This window comes from Haematobia irritans, chromosome 3, assembly GCF_050003625.1.
Source record: "Haematobia irritans isolate KBUSLIRL chromosome 3, ASM5000362v1, whole genome shotgun sequence".
NCBI classification, from domain to species: domain Eukaryota; kingdom Metazoa; phylum Arthropoda; class Insecta; order Diptera; family Muscidae; genus Haematobia; species Haematobia irritans.
In genome coordinates, this window is record NC_134399.1 from 67701876 (window position 1) to 67720135 (window position 18260).

An 18260-nucleotide genomic window follows, 5' to 3' on the forward strand; every position below is an offset into this window, starting at 1 on the left:
ATTGGCGTCGTTCTAAATTGATCTATAAAGGCACCTAATAATTGCACTCATGCGAAACCTTTTTGTAGTAACTTGGCGTGGTACAACTTCTCAATAGTGACGGCGCTTTTCCGACGAGTTTTTGATATCGTATATGATTGTTTTCAACGTACTGGGGATTCTCAGAAGCGCCCCCAAATTCAAAAAATGTTGGCAGGGCAGTTATTCCGGACGGCAGTGCTCGTGTCGAACATATCCCATATATTGTGCACATTGCAAGTTAAGTCCGAAGGCATAATCGATACTGCTGCATGTTTATGGGATCGATAACACATTTAGTCATCGCCGACAAGTCGTATCGATCCGACACACTGTAATGCGCTTTATGCGCTTTACAGACTATCAGTTATTCCGGACGACAAAGCTCGTGTCGAACATATCCCATATATTGTGCACATTATAAGTTAAGTCCGAAGGCATAATCGATACTGCTGCATGTTTATGGGGTCGATAACATATTTACCGATTATTTAGTCATCGCCGACAAGTCGTATACATCCGACACACTGTAAGATTCCTTACAAACACCGACATTCTGTCCGGAATAACTGATAGTCTGTAAAGCTCATTACAGACTATCAGTTATTCCGGACGGAATGTCGGTGTTTGTAAAGAATCTTACAGTGTGTCGAATCGATACGACTTGTTGGCGACGACTAAATAATCGGTAAATGTGTTATCGATCCCATAAACATGCAGCAGTATCGATTTTGCCGTCGGACTTAACTTATAGTGTGCACAATATATGGGATATGTTCGACGCGAGCACTGTCGTCCGGAAAATCTGATAGTCTGTAAAGCGCATAATGCGCATTACTGACTATCAGTTATTCCGGACGGAATGTCGGTGTTTGTAACGAATCTTACAGTGTGTCGGATCGAGACGACTTGTCGGCGATGACTAAATAATCGGCAAATGTGTTATCGATCCCAAAAACATGCAGCAGAATCGATTATACCTTCGGACTTAACTTATAATGTGCACAATATATGAGATATATTCGACACGAGCACTGTCGTCCGGAATAACTGATAGTCTGTAAAGCGCATAAACGACAAGTAGGGACCTAGCGCCGTCAATGGTGTGATGTTCTCAGCAGCCAATTTCCCATATTCTTCTCTTCTATTGTCTTTGGTTGTGATGCACAAATTTTTAGCTGTAAGGGGATGTTCGCCAAACATTATGAAAATCAAAGTTAGAATTACTTTGAAATTTATCAAATAATTTGTAATTTATTAAATGTGGATTACTTGAGGAGTAATTGTTTTGCCAAATATATCCGGGATTTTATTGTTTTCTTCAATTTTTTGTTAAAATAATCAAAATTGTATTATTATTTCACCCATAACTTTTCGTCCATCTTCATTGTTTATGTTTATGCTTCTTCTTATTTATGCCATGTTGCTATCGTATTTGTTCGTGTAGTATAAGGGAAATACTTGAGCCAACACACAACAAAGCTGCGAACCTATGACGCAGTGTAAGGTCCCCTTAATTCGATGCTCCATTCACTATACATCACCCAAAATTGTGTTTGCTTCTAAAAGGACTGTGTAAATTTTCTTTATTTTATGCAAATCGCAAACTCATTATCCTTGAAAACTAACAATAGTTTGAAGTGAACAAGCCATCTATCAGCATTTGTTAATAGGGCGAACGGGAATTATGAGTGTTCTGGCATATCCACCCACTAATGAACAAGAAATATTTCGCCATTGTACCAAAGAATGCGGCATCATTACGGCGACAGAAGATCAACAATATTTTGCTTTAAGATGTATGAACTGTCCTGAAAAGTTTCTGTATTTTGATGCCTTCATTGAACATATCCAAACTCGTCATTCGCATAATGGTGATACGAAAAATCGGAAGCGTCGCCATGATGAAGATGAAAATGAAGACTTGACAGATGCCCATCCACCTATATTGGAACCTCCGGAAGTAATGATTAAAGAGGAGAAGTACGAGGCCGAAGAAGAGGTATGTGTTGTCGAAAAGTAATTATTTTTACTCAGTGTGAAGCAGGATTTATATGGCCTATATGATTGTTTCATTTTATTCATTGTAGGAGGCTCGCATAAACAATGAACCTCTTTTTAATAATGATGATTATGATGATAGCTATTACAATGTGAAGCAAGAACAATTGAATCCTGAAATGAGTATGAGAGTTGGTGATACTAGTTACATGGGCGATGGAAGTTATAATGATACAAGTTATAATGATGACTATGGAGAGGATGATGAAATGGTAGACGATGATGCAAACTACGATGATTTGGTAGAAGAATCGCTCTTGGATGTAAGTAAATGGCAATGTCTCCCTAAAGATAATCTAAAATACATTTGTCCTAGAAAACTATGAAATACCAAGTTGGTTCTTTTGTTTATATTTATTTATTTTTTATTTGTTTTTGACATATAACTAGATAATCTTATAATTATGTGAATTATGTGATTCGTCACGATTACTTGTTCACAGAGTGATATTGAAAAAGCCGAAGCCATTAGTTGATTTGTTTTGTTTTACACATTACCAGAATTGAAAGCAAGACCAATTCTGAAAAGTCCGAAAATAAAGTACGTAGAAGAAAATATGTTAAAAATGACATGTTTTGTATTATGAATCGTAAAAATTCACTAAAAATATCAGCTAAATCAAAATTTGGAAAAATTTTCCATATAGTAGTAAAAGTGGGTATTAAGTTCGAGTTTAGCCGCTAAAATCGCCATTTTCCAATGATTACTTTAATAATCCATTTTAAGGAACATAAACTTAATGAAAAGTTGCTTTAGGCTATTCCCCATCAAGTGTAATAAAATTTGTATCAAAGAAGTATTATTTTATACGTTTTTTACTTATTTATTTTTGATTTTAGCGGCTAAACTCGAACTTAGTACTCTCCTTAAAGGTGAACAGCCCAAAGCAACTTTTCATAAATTTTATATATTCTTTAAAATGGATTATTAAAGAAAAGAAATCGTGAAAATGGAGATTTTAGCGGCTAAACTCGAATTTAATACCCACCTTAATAGTAAAAAAGTTTCGTGGATAAAATATTTTTTATTAAATAAAAAACTACTTTTCTTGAAGAATACAATTATTTAATAAGAAAATAAGAGAGAATTGAATATATTTTAAAAATTTTTCATAAAAATTGCAATAAAAAGAACATTTTTTCGTATGAGTCCCCTCACAGGCACGGTTGCCACAGTTGGTAGAATTTGACCAAAAATTTCAGATTTTTTACTGTTTGGTAGGTTTTGCAATATATTCCTCTCCAACTAAGAGGTACTTACATCTTCTACAGACAAAATTTTCTACAGAAGCAAACCTTGACAAAATTTTCTATAGAAATAAAATTTTGACAAAATTTTCCTTAGGAATAAAATTTTGACAAAATTTTTTATAGAAATAAAATTTTGACAAAGTTTTCCATAGGAATAAAATTTTGATAAAACTTTGACAAAATTTTCTATTGAAATAAAATGTTAAAATTATTTTCTATAGAAATACAATTTTGACAAAATTTTCTATAGATATGCAATTTTCAAAAAATTTTCTATAGAAATAAAATGTTGACAACATTTTCTATAGAATATAGAAATAACATTTTGAAAAAATTTTCTATTGAAATATAATTTTGACATTATTTTCTGCAGAAATGAAATTTAGGGTTAAGAGCCAGACTAAAGATCGAATTATGATATGATGCAGTGACAATCCCAATTTAATGAGTGGTTAGAATCAAGGTCTCGGGAACATTTTCAAGGAGATTAAAAACTATTTTTGCGATGTGTGTGAAGATAAATTTTAAAATTTAACTTTAACAGAGCAATTTTAACAGGTTAACAGAGCTATGTTAACGGTTAACAGAGCTCTTTTGTGTTAAAAAATAGCGCATTTGAATTTAATTTTAGATTAAAACTTAAAAAATGGCGTTGTATGTGCATTGCAATTAAAAAAACAAATCAATAAAAATAGAAAACACAATGAATAATAACTAACTTAAAGGAATATTAGGAATATATATCTCAGAACTGTTAAAGAATGGCTGGTTGCAAAAATAAGTGGTAATAAATTGATTTGTTTAAGGTATGAAATTGGAGATAGATAGGTTGATAAAACTGGTACCACATATAGCTCTCGTCGAGTGCTATCAGAAAGTACAAGAGTTAAATTCCAAATTCATTTCAGATGTGAGAAATTTTGATTCGAAAGTTAAATTTTAGAAATCTAAAATGGCCCACTGTGCTGGAATGGAAAAAGATAGGTTAATGAAACTAGTACCACATATAGCCCTCGTCGAGTGCTATCGGAATATATACGTGTTGTATTCCGAATCCATTTCAGATTCGAGCAATTTTGAATGTAAAGTTAAATGATAAAAATCTAAAGTGGCCCACTGTGCTGGATTACAAATAGATAGGTAAATGAAACTGGTACCACATATAGGCCTTGTTGGGCGCTATTAGAATCTACAAGAGTTATATTCCGAATCCATTTCAGATTCGAGAAATTTTGACTCTAAAATTAAATTTTAAAAATATAAAATGGCCCACTGTACTGGAATGGAAAAAGATAGGTCAATGAAACTGGTACCACATATAGCCCTCGCCGAGAGCTATCAGAATATATAAGCACTATAATTCAAGTCCATTTCAGATTCGAGAAATTTTGATTCAATAGAAAAATTTTATAAATAAGAAATGGCCCACTGTGCTGGACTGGAGAATGATAGGCCACTGAAACTGGTTTCACATATAGCCCTCGTCGAGAGCTATTAGAATGTATAATCATTACATTCCAAATTCATTTCAAATTCAAGAAATTTTGAAATTAAAGTTTAATTTAAATTTGAAAAATATAAACTGGCCCACTGTGCTGGACACGAAAAAGATAGGTCAACCAAACTTCTACCACAAATAGCCCTTGTCGAGTGCTATAAGAATCTATAGGAATTATATTACGAATCAATTTCAGATTCGAGAAATTTAGAAATTAAAGTTAAATTTTAAAAGTCTGAAATGGCCCACTGTGCTGTGGAATGGGGGAAAGATAGGTCAATGAAACTGGTACCACATATAGCCTTCGTCGAGAGGTATCAGAATATATAATTGCTATGTTCTAAATTTATTTCGAAATATTGTCAAAATTAGAAATAAAATAGACATATTTTCCTTTTGAAATTTACCTCTGTACCTGTGTAGCAAAATGTGTTAAACCTCGCTGTTATTAATATGACATAACATACTTTACTCTGAGAGTCGCTCTCTTGATTCGACTCTCAACAGATGTTGTGAAAATAACATAGCAGTGTCTCACCATTACCTCATGTATTTTTGAAGTTAAATTTTAAAATAGAAAAATTCAATTTTTTCAAAATCGTTAAAAGATAGGCGAATGAAATTAACGTCAATAATAGCTCTTATCAAGATCTATCAGAATATGTAAACATTATATTCCGAATCCATTTCAGATTTGAGAAATTTTGACTCTAAAATTAAATTTTAAAAATCTAAAATGGCCCACTGTGGTGGACACGAAAAAGATAGGTTAATGAAACTAGTACCATATATAACCCTCGTCGAGAGCTATTAGAATCTATAAGCATTATATTCCAAATCCATTTCAGATTCGAGAAATTTTGAAATTAAAGTTAAATTTTAAAAATCTCAAATGGCCCACTGTGCTGGAATGGGGAAAGATAGGTTAATGAAACTGGTACCACATATAGCCCTCGTCGAGAGCTATTAGAGTATATAGGCGTTATATTCCAAATCCATTTCAGATTCGAGAAAATTTGAAATTAAAGTTAAATTTTAAAAATATGAAATGGCCCACTGTGCTGGAATGGAGAAAGATAGGTTAATGAAACTGGTAGCACATATAGCCCTCGTCGAGAGCTATCAGAATTTATATGCACTATATTCCAAATCAATTTCAGATTCGAGAAATTTTGAAATTAAAGTTAAATTTTAAAAATCAAAAATGGCCCACTGTGCTGGAATGGGGAAAGATAGGTCAATGAAACTGGTACCACATATAGTCCTCATCGAGAGCTATTAGAGTATATAAGCGTTATATACCAAATCCATTTCAGATTCGAGAAAATTTGAAATTAAAGTTCAATTTTAAAAATATGAAATGGCCCGCTGTGCTGGAATGGAGAAAGATAGGTCAATGAAACTGGTACCACATATAGCCCTCGTTGAGAGCTATCAGAATATATATTTGCTATATTCTAAATTTATTTCGAAATATTGTCAAAATTAGAAATAAATTACGACATATTTTCCTTTTGAAATTTACCTCTGTAACTGTGTAGCAAAATGTGTTAAACCTCGCTGTTATTAATGTAACATAACATACTTTACTCTGAGAGTCGCTCTCTTGATTCGACACTCAACAGATGTTGTGAAAATAACATAGTAGCACCATTACCTCATGTATTTTTGAAGTTAAATTTTAAAATAGAAAAATTCAATTTTTTCAAAATCGTTAAAAGATAGGCAAATGAAATTAACGTCAATAATAGCTCTTATCAAGATCTATCAGAATATGTAAACATTATATTCCGAATCCATTTCAGATTTGAGAAATTTTGACTCTAAAATTAAATTTTAAAAATCTAAAATGGCCCACCGTGCTGGAATGGGAAAAGATAGGTTAATGAAACTGGTAGTACAAATAGCCCTCGTCGAGAGCTATCAGAATTTATAAGCATTATATTCCAAATCCATTTCAGATTCGAAAAATTTTGAAATTAAAGTTAAATTTTAAAAATCCAAAATGGCCCACTGTGCTGGAATGGGGAAAGATAGGTTAATGAAACTGGTAGTACAAATAGCCCTCGTCGAGAGCTATTAGAATCTATAAGCATTATATTCCAAATCCATTTCAGATTCGAGAAATTTTGAAATTAAAGTTAAATTTTAAAAATCTCAAATGGCCCACTGTGCTGGAATGGGGAAAGATAGGTTAATGAAACTGGTACCACATATAGTCCTCGTCGAGAGCTATTAGAGTATATAGGCGTTATATTCCAAATCCATTTCAGATTCGAGAAAATTTGAAATTAAAGTTAAATTTTAAAAATATGAAATGGCCCACTGTGCTGGAATGGAGAAAGATAGGTTAATGAAACTGGGAGCACATATAGCCCTCGTCGAGAGCTATCAGAATTTATAAGCATTATATTCCAAATCAATTTCAGATTCGAGAAATTTTGAAATTAAAGTTAAATTTTAAAAATAGGATATGACCCATTGTGCTGAAATGGAGAAAGATAGGTCAATAAGACTGGTCCCACATATAGCCCTCGTCGAGAGCTATCAGAATATATAAGCATTATATTCCGAATAAATTTCAGATTGGAGAAAGCGTGAAATTAAAGTTAAATTTTAAAAATTTAAATGGCCCACTGTGCTGGACTGAAACTGAAACTGGTAGCACATATAGTCCTCGTTGAGTACTATCAAAATATATAATTGTAATATTCTAAATTTATTTCGAAATATTGCGAAAATTAACAAAAAAATAGACACATTTTCCTTTTAAAATATACCTCTGTGACTGTTTAGCAAAATATGTTAACCGTCTCTATAAGTAAAATAACATAACATACTTTACTATGAGACTCGCTCTCTTGTTTTGTTTACAGATTCGACTCTTAACAGATGTTGTGAAAACAACATAGCAGTGTCTCCCCATTATCTCATGTATTTTTGAAGTTAAATTTTAAAATAGAAAAATTCAATTTTTTCAAAATCGTAAAAAGATAGGCGAATGAAATTAACGTCAATAATAGTTCTTATCTAGATCTATCAGAATATGTAAGCAGTATATTCCGAATCCATTTCAGATTGGAGAAATTTTGAATATAAAGTTAAATTTTAAAAATCTCAAATGACCCAATGTGGTGGACACGAAAAAGATAGGTTAATGAAACTAGTACCATATATAACCCTCGTCGAGAGCTATTAGAATATATAAGCATTATATTCCATATCCATTTCAGATTCGAGAAATTTTGAAACTAAAGTTAAATTTTAAAAATCTCAAATGACCCACTGTGCTGGAATGGGGAAAGATAGATTAATCAAACTGATACCACATATAGCCCTCGTCGAGAGCTATTGGAATATATAAGCATTATATTCCAAATCCATTTCAGATTCGAGAAATTTTTTACTCTAAAATTAAATTTTAAAAATCTCAAATGGCCCACTGTGCTGGAATGAGGAAAGATAGGTTAATGAAACTGGTAGCACATATAGCCCTCGTTGAGAGCTATCAGAATTTATAAGCACTATATTCCAAATCCATTTCAAATTCAAGAAATTTTGAAATTAAAGTTAAATTTTAAAAATCTCAAATGACCCACTGTGGTGGACACGAAAAAGATAGGTTCATAAAACTGGTACCATATATAGCCCTCGTCGAGAGCTATCAGAATACATACGCGTTGTATTCCGAATCCATTTCAGATTCGAGAAATCTTGAAACTAAAGTTAAATTTTAAAAATCTCAAATGGCCCACTGTGCTGGAATGGGGAAAGATAGGTTAATGAAACTGATACCACATATAGCCCTCGTCGAGAGCTATTGGAATATATAAGCATTATATTCCAAATCCATTTCAGATTCGAGAAATTTTGAAATTAAAGTTAAATTTTAAAAATCTCAAATGGCCCACTGTGCTAGACACAAAAAATATAGGCGAATGTTATTAACGCCAATAATAGCTCTTGAATATAAATTCTGATAGCTCTCAACGAGGGCTATATGTGCTCCCAGTTTCATTAACCTATCTTTCCCCATTCCAGCACAGTGGGCCATTTGAGATTTTTAAAATTTAATTTTAGAGTCAAAATTTCTCGAATCTGCTGTGAAATGGATTTGGAATATAATGCTTATATATTCCAATAGCTCTCGACGAGGGCTATATGTGGTATCAGTTTCATTAACCTATCTTTCCCCATTCCAGCACAGTGGGCCATTTGAGATTTTTAAAATTTAACTTTAGTTTCAAAATTTCTCGAATCTGAAATGGATTTGGAATATAATGCTTATATATTCTAATAGCTCTCGACGAGGGTTATATATGGTACTAGTTTCATTAACCTATCTTTTTCGTGTCCACCACAGTGGGTCATTTGAGATTTTTAAAATTTAACTTTATATTCAAAATTTCTCCAATCTGAAATGGATTCGGAATATACTGCTTACATATTCTGATAGATCTAGATAAGAACTATTATTGACGTTAATTTCATTCGCCTATCTTTTTACGATTTTGAAAAAATTGAATTTTTCTATTTTAAAATTTAACTTCAAAAATACATGAGGTAATGGGGAGACACTGCTATGTTATTTTCACAACATCTGTTAAGAGTCGAATCTGTAAACAAAACAAGAGAGCGAGTCTCATAGTAAAGTATGTTATGTTATGTTATTTTAATAATAGCGACGGATAACATAGTTTGCTAAACAGTCACAGAGGTATATTTTAAAAGGAAAATATGTCTATTTTTTTATTAATTTTCGCAATATTTCGAAATAAATTTAGAATATTACAATTATATATTTTGATAGTACTCAACGAGGACTATATGTGCTACCAGTTTCAGTTACCTATCTATTTGCAGTCCGGCCAGTGGGCCACTTTAAATTTTTATCATATAATTTTACATTCAAAATTTCTCAAATCTGAAATGGATTCGGAATATAATGCTTACATATTATGATAGCTCCCGACGAGGGCTATAAGTGGTACCAGTTTTATGAACCTATCTTTTTCGTGTCCAGCACAGTGGGCCATTTAAATTTTTAAAATTTAACTTTAATTTCACGCTTTCTCCAATCTGAAATTTATTCGGAATATAATGCTTATATATTCTGATAGCTCTCGACGAGGGCTATATGTGGGACCAGTCTTATTGACCTATCTTTCTCCATTTCAGCACAATGGGCCATATCCTATTTTTAAAATTTAACTTTAATTTCAAAATTTCTCGAATCTGAAATTGATTTGGAATATAATGCTTATAAATTCTGATAGCTCTCGGCGAGGGCTATATGTACTACCAGTTTCATTAACCTATCTTTTCCCATTCCAGCACAGTGGGCCATTTTTTATTTTTAAAATTTAATTTTAGAGTCACAATTTCTCGAATCTGAAATGGATTCGGAATATAACGCTTATATATTCTGATAGCTCTCGACGAGGGCTATATGTGCTATATGTGCAGCAGTTTTATTGTCCTATCTTTCTCCATTTCAGCACAATGGGCCATACCATATTTTAAAATTTAACTTTAATTTCAAAATTTTTCGAATCTCAAATGGATTTGGAATATAATTCTTATAAATTCTGATAGCTCTCGACGAGGGCTATATGTACTACCAGTTTCAGTAACCTATCTTTTCCCATTCCAGCACAGTGGGCCACTTTAGATTTTTAAAATTTAATTTTAGAGGCAAAATATCTCAAATCTGAAATGGATTCCGAATATAATGTTTACATATTCTCATAGATTCAGATAAGAGCTATTATTGACGTTAATTTCATTCGCCTATCTTTTAACGATTTTGAAAAAATTGAATTTTTCTATTTTAAAATTTAACTTCAAAAATACATGAGGTAATGGTGAGACACTGCTATGTTATTTTCACAACATCTGTTGAGAGTCGAATCAAGAGAGCGACTCTCAGAGTAAAGTATGTTATGTCATATTAATAACAGCGAGGTTTAACACATTTTGTTACACAGGTACAGAGGTAAATTTCAAAAGGAAAATATGCACAGTGGGCCATTTCAGACTTTTAAAATTTAACTTTAATTTCAAAATTTCTCGAATCTGAAATGGATTCGGAATATAATGCCTATAGATTCTTATAGCACTCGACAAGGGCTATTTGTGGTAGAAGTTTGGTTGACCTATCTTTTTCGTGTCCAGCACAGTGGGCCAGTTTATATTTTTCAAATTTAAATTTAACTTTAATTTCAAAATTTCTTGAATTTGAAATGAATTTGGAATGTAATGATTATACATTCTAATAGCTCTCGACGAGGGCTATATGTGAAACCAGTTTCAGTGGCCTATCATTCTCCATTCCAGCACAGTGGGCCATTTCATATTTATAAAATTTTTCTTTTGAATCAAAATTTCTCGAATCTGAAATGGACTTGAATTATAATGCTTATATATTCTGATAGCTCTCGACGAGGGCTATATGTGGTACCAGTTTCATTGACCTATCTTTTTCCATTCCAGTACAGTGGCCCATTTTAGATTTTTAAAATTTAATTTTAGAGTCAACATTTCTCGAATCTGAAATGGATTCGGAATATAACTCTTGTAGATTCTAATAGCACCCAAAAAGGCCTATATGTGGTACCAGTTTCATTTACCTATCTATTTGTAATCCAGCACAGTGGGCCACTTTAGATTTTTATCATTTAACTTTACATTCAAAATTGCTCGAATCTGAAATGGATTCGGAATACAACACGTATATATTCTGATAGCTCTCGACGAGGGCTATATGTGGTACCAGTTTCATTAACCTATCTTTTTCCATTCCAGCACAGTGGGCCATTCCAGATTTCTAAAATTTCAAAATTTCTCGCATCTGAAATGAATTTGGAATATAACTCTTGTACTTTCTGATAGCACTCGACGAGAGCTATATGTGGCACCAGTTTTATCAACCTATCTATCTCCAATTTCATACTTTAAACAAATCAATTTATTACCACTTATTTTTGCAACCAGCCATTCTTTAACAGTTCTGAGATATATACTCCTAATATTCCTTTAAGTTAGTTATTACTCATTGTGTTTTCTATTATTATTGAGTTGTTTTTTTAATTGCAATGCACATACAACGCCATTTTTTAAGTTTTAATCTAAAATTAAATTCAAATTTCCAATTTTTTTACATAAAAGAGCTCTGTTAACCGTTAACATAGCTCTGTTAACCTGTTAAAATTGCTCTGTTAAAGTTAAATTTTAAAATTTATCTTCACACACATATTTTTGCGTGGTAGTGATTTGGGATATGAAAACAAATGTTGACAATGCATTCGTCTGCAACGATATTCCGACTGATTGTGTTTTTTTTTTTCATGTTATCTCCTTCAACAATTTTAATCATTGTTAAATCGACAATATTTTTTCAGAGTACCGCTGCTTCTACTGGTGTAACAAGCCACATAAAAGATCGTAAAATGATTCAATTCTTAATTGATGCCTATCGTCGCAATACATTCTTATGGGACCATCGCCATCCACAATTTCGTGATCGTGTTAAACGTGGACAATTTATCGAATGGATAAATGCTGAGTTCAAAAAACGTTTCAATTTAATTTTGGCCAAAGATGCGGTAACACGCAAATGGGATAATTTACGTACAGTCTATAAACGGGAGTGCAACCGAATGGCTTTGGAAAGAACTAACATCAGCACATTATGGTATTTTAGAGAACTGCATTTTCTCAATAACTTGTATGGTGGAAATATAAAGATATCTGAAGCTGTTGTGAGGGAGACCGTCTATCGTAGACGTTTCTCGGCATTGTGGAATGATATATCTACAAACAAATTGCTAGAGCTGCTCAAAATGTATCCTTGTTTTTATGATAAATATAACGTGGAATACAGAAGCAAAGAGAAACGGGGAGAAGCTTTGCATAGAATGGCAGTCGAACTAGCGCCATTCATTGAAGTCTCTACTATACAAATATCTAAACGAATCTCACAGTTAAGGTTTGACTATTCCAAGCAAAAGCAAGAAAGAATTATGTGTGAAATGGCTGGTAGACCATTTACACCTTCCTACAGTTATTACGAAAATATGACTTTCATGGATGCTGATGTGGCGCCCTTCAAATGTGACCATTGTCCGATGATTATGAATACACCAAGAGAATTAGATACCCATCAGATGTCTCATCAACACAAATCACAATCCCAGCATTCAATTTCATCTATTGGCAGTGGTATGAGTCAAGGTAGTAGTAGTAGTATGCCACCTTTGACCTACAATGATATACCGCCATTGGCCTACAATGATGTTAAACCCATAATGCCCGTCCTTAAAGAAGTCAAATATCACTGTGACTTGTGTACAGCTAGCTTCCGTGAAAAGAGTAATTACGATGAACACATGCGAAGACACAATGATGAACTACTTTTGCCCGATCTAAACAACATAGTACCCGACAATAATGCCGAATTAATCACAGGTGACGTTTCTTCATACGATCCGCCATCACCTCAGGACTCAAAGGCATATGTTAAAAATCAATGTTGCTTTCCAAATTGTGGAAGACAATTTGCATCACGATCAGGAATGATGGAACATATTAAGACTCACAATGAAGAGGAGCATCCATGCGAAGTATGTGGTAAATCATTTAGGTCAGCTAAAAATCTACAAAACCACAAACAAATACATGATGCTGTAAAGAAATACATATGCAAAATATGCGGTTCAGCCTTTGCCCAAGCAGCGGGTTTGTATTTACACAAAAGAAGGCACAATCGTACGAGCATGTAAAAGATTTAAAAAATTACAGAAAAAATGTAAGTGCATTTATGATATATGGTATTGACTCTTTTAAATATTGCTTTTCTGAGTTAACTTTAATTTTCTTTAATATAACTACATTTAAAATTTGATTTCTGCAAACGATCCAAATAAGACAAATATTTGAGTTTGTTTTAGAAAGGTGACAAAAAGTTAGTCTTGCTCCAATAAATATATGTAAGTTTTTCTATTTGGACTTTTGGAGTCCCGAAAAAAATTAACTAAATATGAAATTCCAATATAAAATTTTGTTTGCAAGGGTTTAACACTATTTGGTTCACACCGATTATATTTGATAAGTGCCCTGTATGCATCTTTAGCACTGCATGCAATGCAATGCCCTTGACTACGTATTCCAGAGAAAATTCGGTGATGCGTTGATGGTACTTCGCCCATCCATTGGAAGCTCTTTCAAATGAATTCGTCGCAATTGCCCAGCAAAAACTCTCATTACCCGGTAATCTTGTAGGTAAGCCTATTTAAAAATTAATAACCACTTATTAATTGGCATCGCTTCGGATTACATTTACATACGCATGTCCTAGGAGGGAAGTACTTCTTCCCAGGCATACTATCGGCCATAAAATAAGTAGTGCATTTAAAGCATATAATCACCTAATATGTAATGACTTATTCGTAGATCCACCAAAACTTGCAAAATAGCCACTTATTGTCTCAGGCAACCAAATCTCGAAAATATTGATTTCTATCGCCGATTACAATGGATCAAAATATGGCGAGTGGTGCTGTAATAGGAGAACTACTTGAATAGAAACGAATATTGTATAAATAAACAAAAATTCTAATAAATAATCTAAATAAGATTACACTCAAATTAATTTCACACTTAAAATAGAAATAAATGTAGGTTGTTTAAGGTAGTTGGATTCGTGAATTACGATACAATATATCCAATAGCCAATTCACATAAGGTTCGAAATCTACTAAAAGTGGATTTTAAGTCTCTTTTTTATAAGGCAAATGACATTTGAAATTTAGTTTAAACGCATTTTGGAAGTGTAATGTGAATGAGGTATAAGAAAGCATTTATTTAAAGCATAATATGATAATGTCATTAAACACAATTATTATGAAATATTTGTTATAAAAAATTCCTAACGGAAAAATCTTCAGAATTACCGTTACATTACATATTCTTTTTGATTTTTTATGTAAGTGCTCGATTATGTGAATAATTATATTAACTACAACTGCCTAAAAATTTGAGAATAACAATTCGAAAATTACCGAGAAGTATTTATTTTTGTCATTACAAGTTAGTCATTATAACTCGCCGCAATGTAATGCAACGTGTAATGACAGCTTTACTCCTGGTAATGTCAATTGTAATGAGATGTGGTTACCTAGTTTTTGCTGGGTGGCTATAGTTTTCTGATATGTATTTATTTTCCCCGATCCGTATAACTTTTGTATATTTTTGTATATTTCCATTCCGTTTTCTTTTTTTTTAATCATATTCCCCAATATTTAGTGATAATTGGTATAATATCCTTTCGGATTTCTATGTATTTACAGAAAAGTTTAAAAATGTAACAAAGGTCAGTGGTAAGCCATTTTCGCGAAAGAAAAAATGCTAATTGCGATTTTGTAAAAAGTTGTAAATGGATATTTCCAATTAATTGCTTTGTTTGTGGTCATAACATGTTTCCAGATTTATATCTTCAAGTTATCATATGAATTATTTTCATATGTGATTTACATATTTCGTCACGTTATATCACGAAATTGTGTGTTTCGACCAAAATATGGTGACTTTGTTCGTTATTTTAAAATACTTTTTTATTCTGACAAATATATCGCGCCCTCTCAAAATAATCTCTCAGACTCCCAATGTGAAACGGTATTGGTTGAATTTTTGGCGAAAAACAGGAAAAATCATTACGGTATCCGACGGCGTATTATTGGGGTGCAACAACCAAGAGTTTTTATCCCATAATTCCGTTTACGTTTTAATAATGGCTTCAGAAATGACGAGTAATACTCAAATAGTATTGGCCTTCTTGACAGTGTTGCCTTTCGAAACATATTTGGAAGGCTTCATCCCCCGATGACCGAAGAATAAAGCTTTTGATTTTTTACTTGCTTTGACGTGTTTTTTTATTTTTGATTCGACTCACTTTTGACGCGTTTGCCACAGATGGTCGAATTTTTATATTTATATATAAAATTGGTAGATGTTTTGCTGTTGGGTAGAATTTATGCCATTATGGTAGATTCTTCAAAATGCTCACTAAAAGTGAATAGTATATTTTGATGCATTCTGTAAATTCCGCACTATTCATATGAACATTAACCATGCCCAGAGGAAAATGTTTTTGTATGTTCCAAGGCAGTCTGCATTTACGAAATGTTTCATCTCAATGTTTGATAATTATTGAACAAGGTCAAAGTCGATTATGATAACATCTCGTTTAATAACCTTGTAGCTCCTAAGATAAATAAATAATAAAAAATATTTTTTTTTAGTTTGGTAGAATTTCCTAAAAATTTGGTAGATTATTTTTTTATTTTTTGGCAACCCTCGGAATTGCTGATAGACATCAAAGCGAAAATGTTTTTCTAAGTTTTCGCACAAAAAACAGTTATACTCCACATATAAAAAACAGATAGTCATGGAACACTGAAATTTTCGCACGAAATAATTGGCAGGTTTAGACGTGCCAAATTAAAAAGTCTTACAATTTTTGTCCACAGTAGTACTTCGTATAGTGTGATAAGTTTTTTTTCAGTTATGAAGTTAATTGGTTAAGTTATGAAGTTAATTGGTCTTCAAGAAATATACATGTCCAGGTACAAACAAAAAATCTTTAAATACGGGTATTCATTCGAATAACTCAGAAATCAAATTGTTAATGTATATATACTATTTATTTTTGATGAGAATTACATTAAAGTTAAAGTTTAGTAATTATAACCAATTTAATTCAGTATTACAGAGACATTGCTTTTCACATCAAGATCCATTACTGGCGGAACTTTCTCTAAGTGTTTCTCCTAGCCCAAATAAGCTTTGGGTTATATACACTTCTTTTATGACATAATAAACTCGCTGCAGCTTTTTTTTAATATACATGCTTATTTATTGTACATACATATCTTTTAATTTATCTAATTTTTTTCAATGTTCGTATTACTATTATGAGTAGAGATTACTATCATTAGTAGAGATTAATTGTAAAAGTATTCTGTTTTTATTTTATTGCACTACTTAATTTATAAAAATCAAATGTCTCCTAATTACTAAATATAATGAACAAATGTGTTCAAACATTCCGTATTTTCAAGCTAAAATGTTTGAAAAAAACACAACACAACACATACTTAACTATAATAATAATATTATTATTTAATTATATATATTTTTAGTTTTAGTAAGCCAATTAATACAAATCATCTATAGTATTTAATCCATTTACACACACACATACACACTTTCGTTCATAAGTACTCGGAACTAAATAACAAATTATGATATAGTTTAATAATACATAAAAGTACTGCAAATATTTAAACGAACAACACAGATCACCAATGCTTTGCAATAAGTTATCTTTAAGATAAAATTTCGAATCAATTGATTTATGAGCAACGTTACTAGCGTTGTACACACAGAATGGTGACCTTTGATTGGAACCGATAATATGATAAAATAATTGTTAAGTAAAAAATAGCAGTGTCTTACGTATAGTATTGAACAACAATTAACTGACTTAAAACATATATAAATATTACACAATCTTCAATGAAATACATACATACTACAATCAAAATTAATTTTGTTGTTTTACTGCAATTCGGGTGGTCATTCCTCAGAACCTGTTTGTGCTAATCTTGTTCTGATTGGTTTTTTTCCTGTGTTAAAATGGCTCCCTGTTTAAAACCCTAAAAACAAAATTGAAAACCCCCTAAAAATTTTGTACAAAATTGAGAATTTCAAGCATGAAAAATTCCCCAATGCATATTCTCACAGGCTATTGCTTATATGATTGAAGTAAAAATTCCATTTATGCCTTATAGGTATTGGAAACAACTTATCGTCGTTTACAGGACGCCCGCCTCGTGATACGACAGCGCCACGCAGATCGTGGCGGCGTAGTGTTCGCATTTGTAAACCCTCCGCCATAAGATGAGGGTATACTATACTTTGTCATTTCCTTTGTAGTCCATCGAAATATTGGTCTCGGACCCCATAAAGTATATTCGGGGTCGTGAGTAGATCTAGCGATCCCCGTCCATCCGTCTATTTAAATCACGCTAAGTTTTGAACGAAGCATTCTATCGACTTGAAACTTGGCACAAGTAGTTGTTATTGATGTAGGTTGGTATTGCAAATGGGACCCCCCAGATTTGGCTTGCGGAGCTTCTTGGTGGAGCAAATTTCTTTGGATCCGGTTGAGATTTGTTGTTGTTGTTGTAACAGTTTATTGTGATCTCATCCATTTCATGTTATACGCTTGGTACATCAGCTTGTTGGCAGATCAAGGAACTCTGCGACTAAGATGGGGTGTGTCCAGAGTGATCTGGTGGTAAGTCGGGTTGGTTTGGCTGGGCAAGAGAAAAGATGACGCGTGTCGTGTGGCCCTTGGTTGCAAATTGGACAA

The 18260-nt window shown here is 32.5% G+C and overlaps 1 protein-coding gene across 1 annotated transcript; it reads left to right on the forward strand.

The window, feature by feature from the left end:
* The first annotated feature begins 1525 nt into the window (after positions 1 to 1525).
* LOC142228530 (uncharacterized) lies at positions 1526 to 17433 on the forward strand. Its single transcript, XM_075298985.1, has 4 exons — positions 1526 to 2020; positions 2109 to 2342; positions 12229 to 13634; positions 16588 to 17433. The coding sequence occupies exons 1-3, from the start codon at positions 1706 to 1708 to the stop codon at positions 13606 to 13608; spliced, it is 1929 nt and encodes a 642-aa protein (XP_075155100.1). The 5' UTR covers positions 1526 to 1705; the 3' UTR covers positions 13609 to 13634; positions 16588 to 17433.
* Positions 17434 to 18260: the final 827 nt, after the last annotated feature.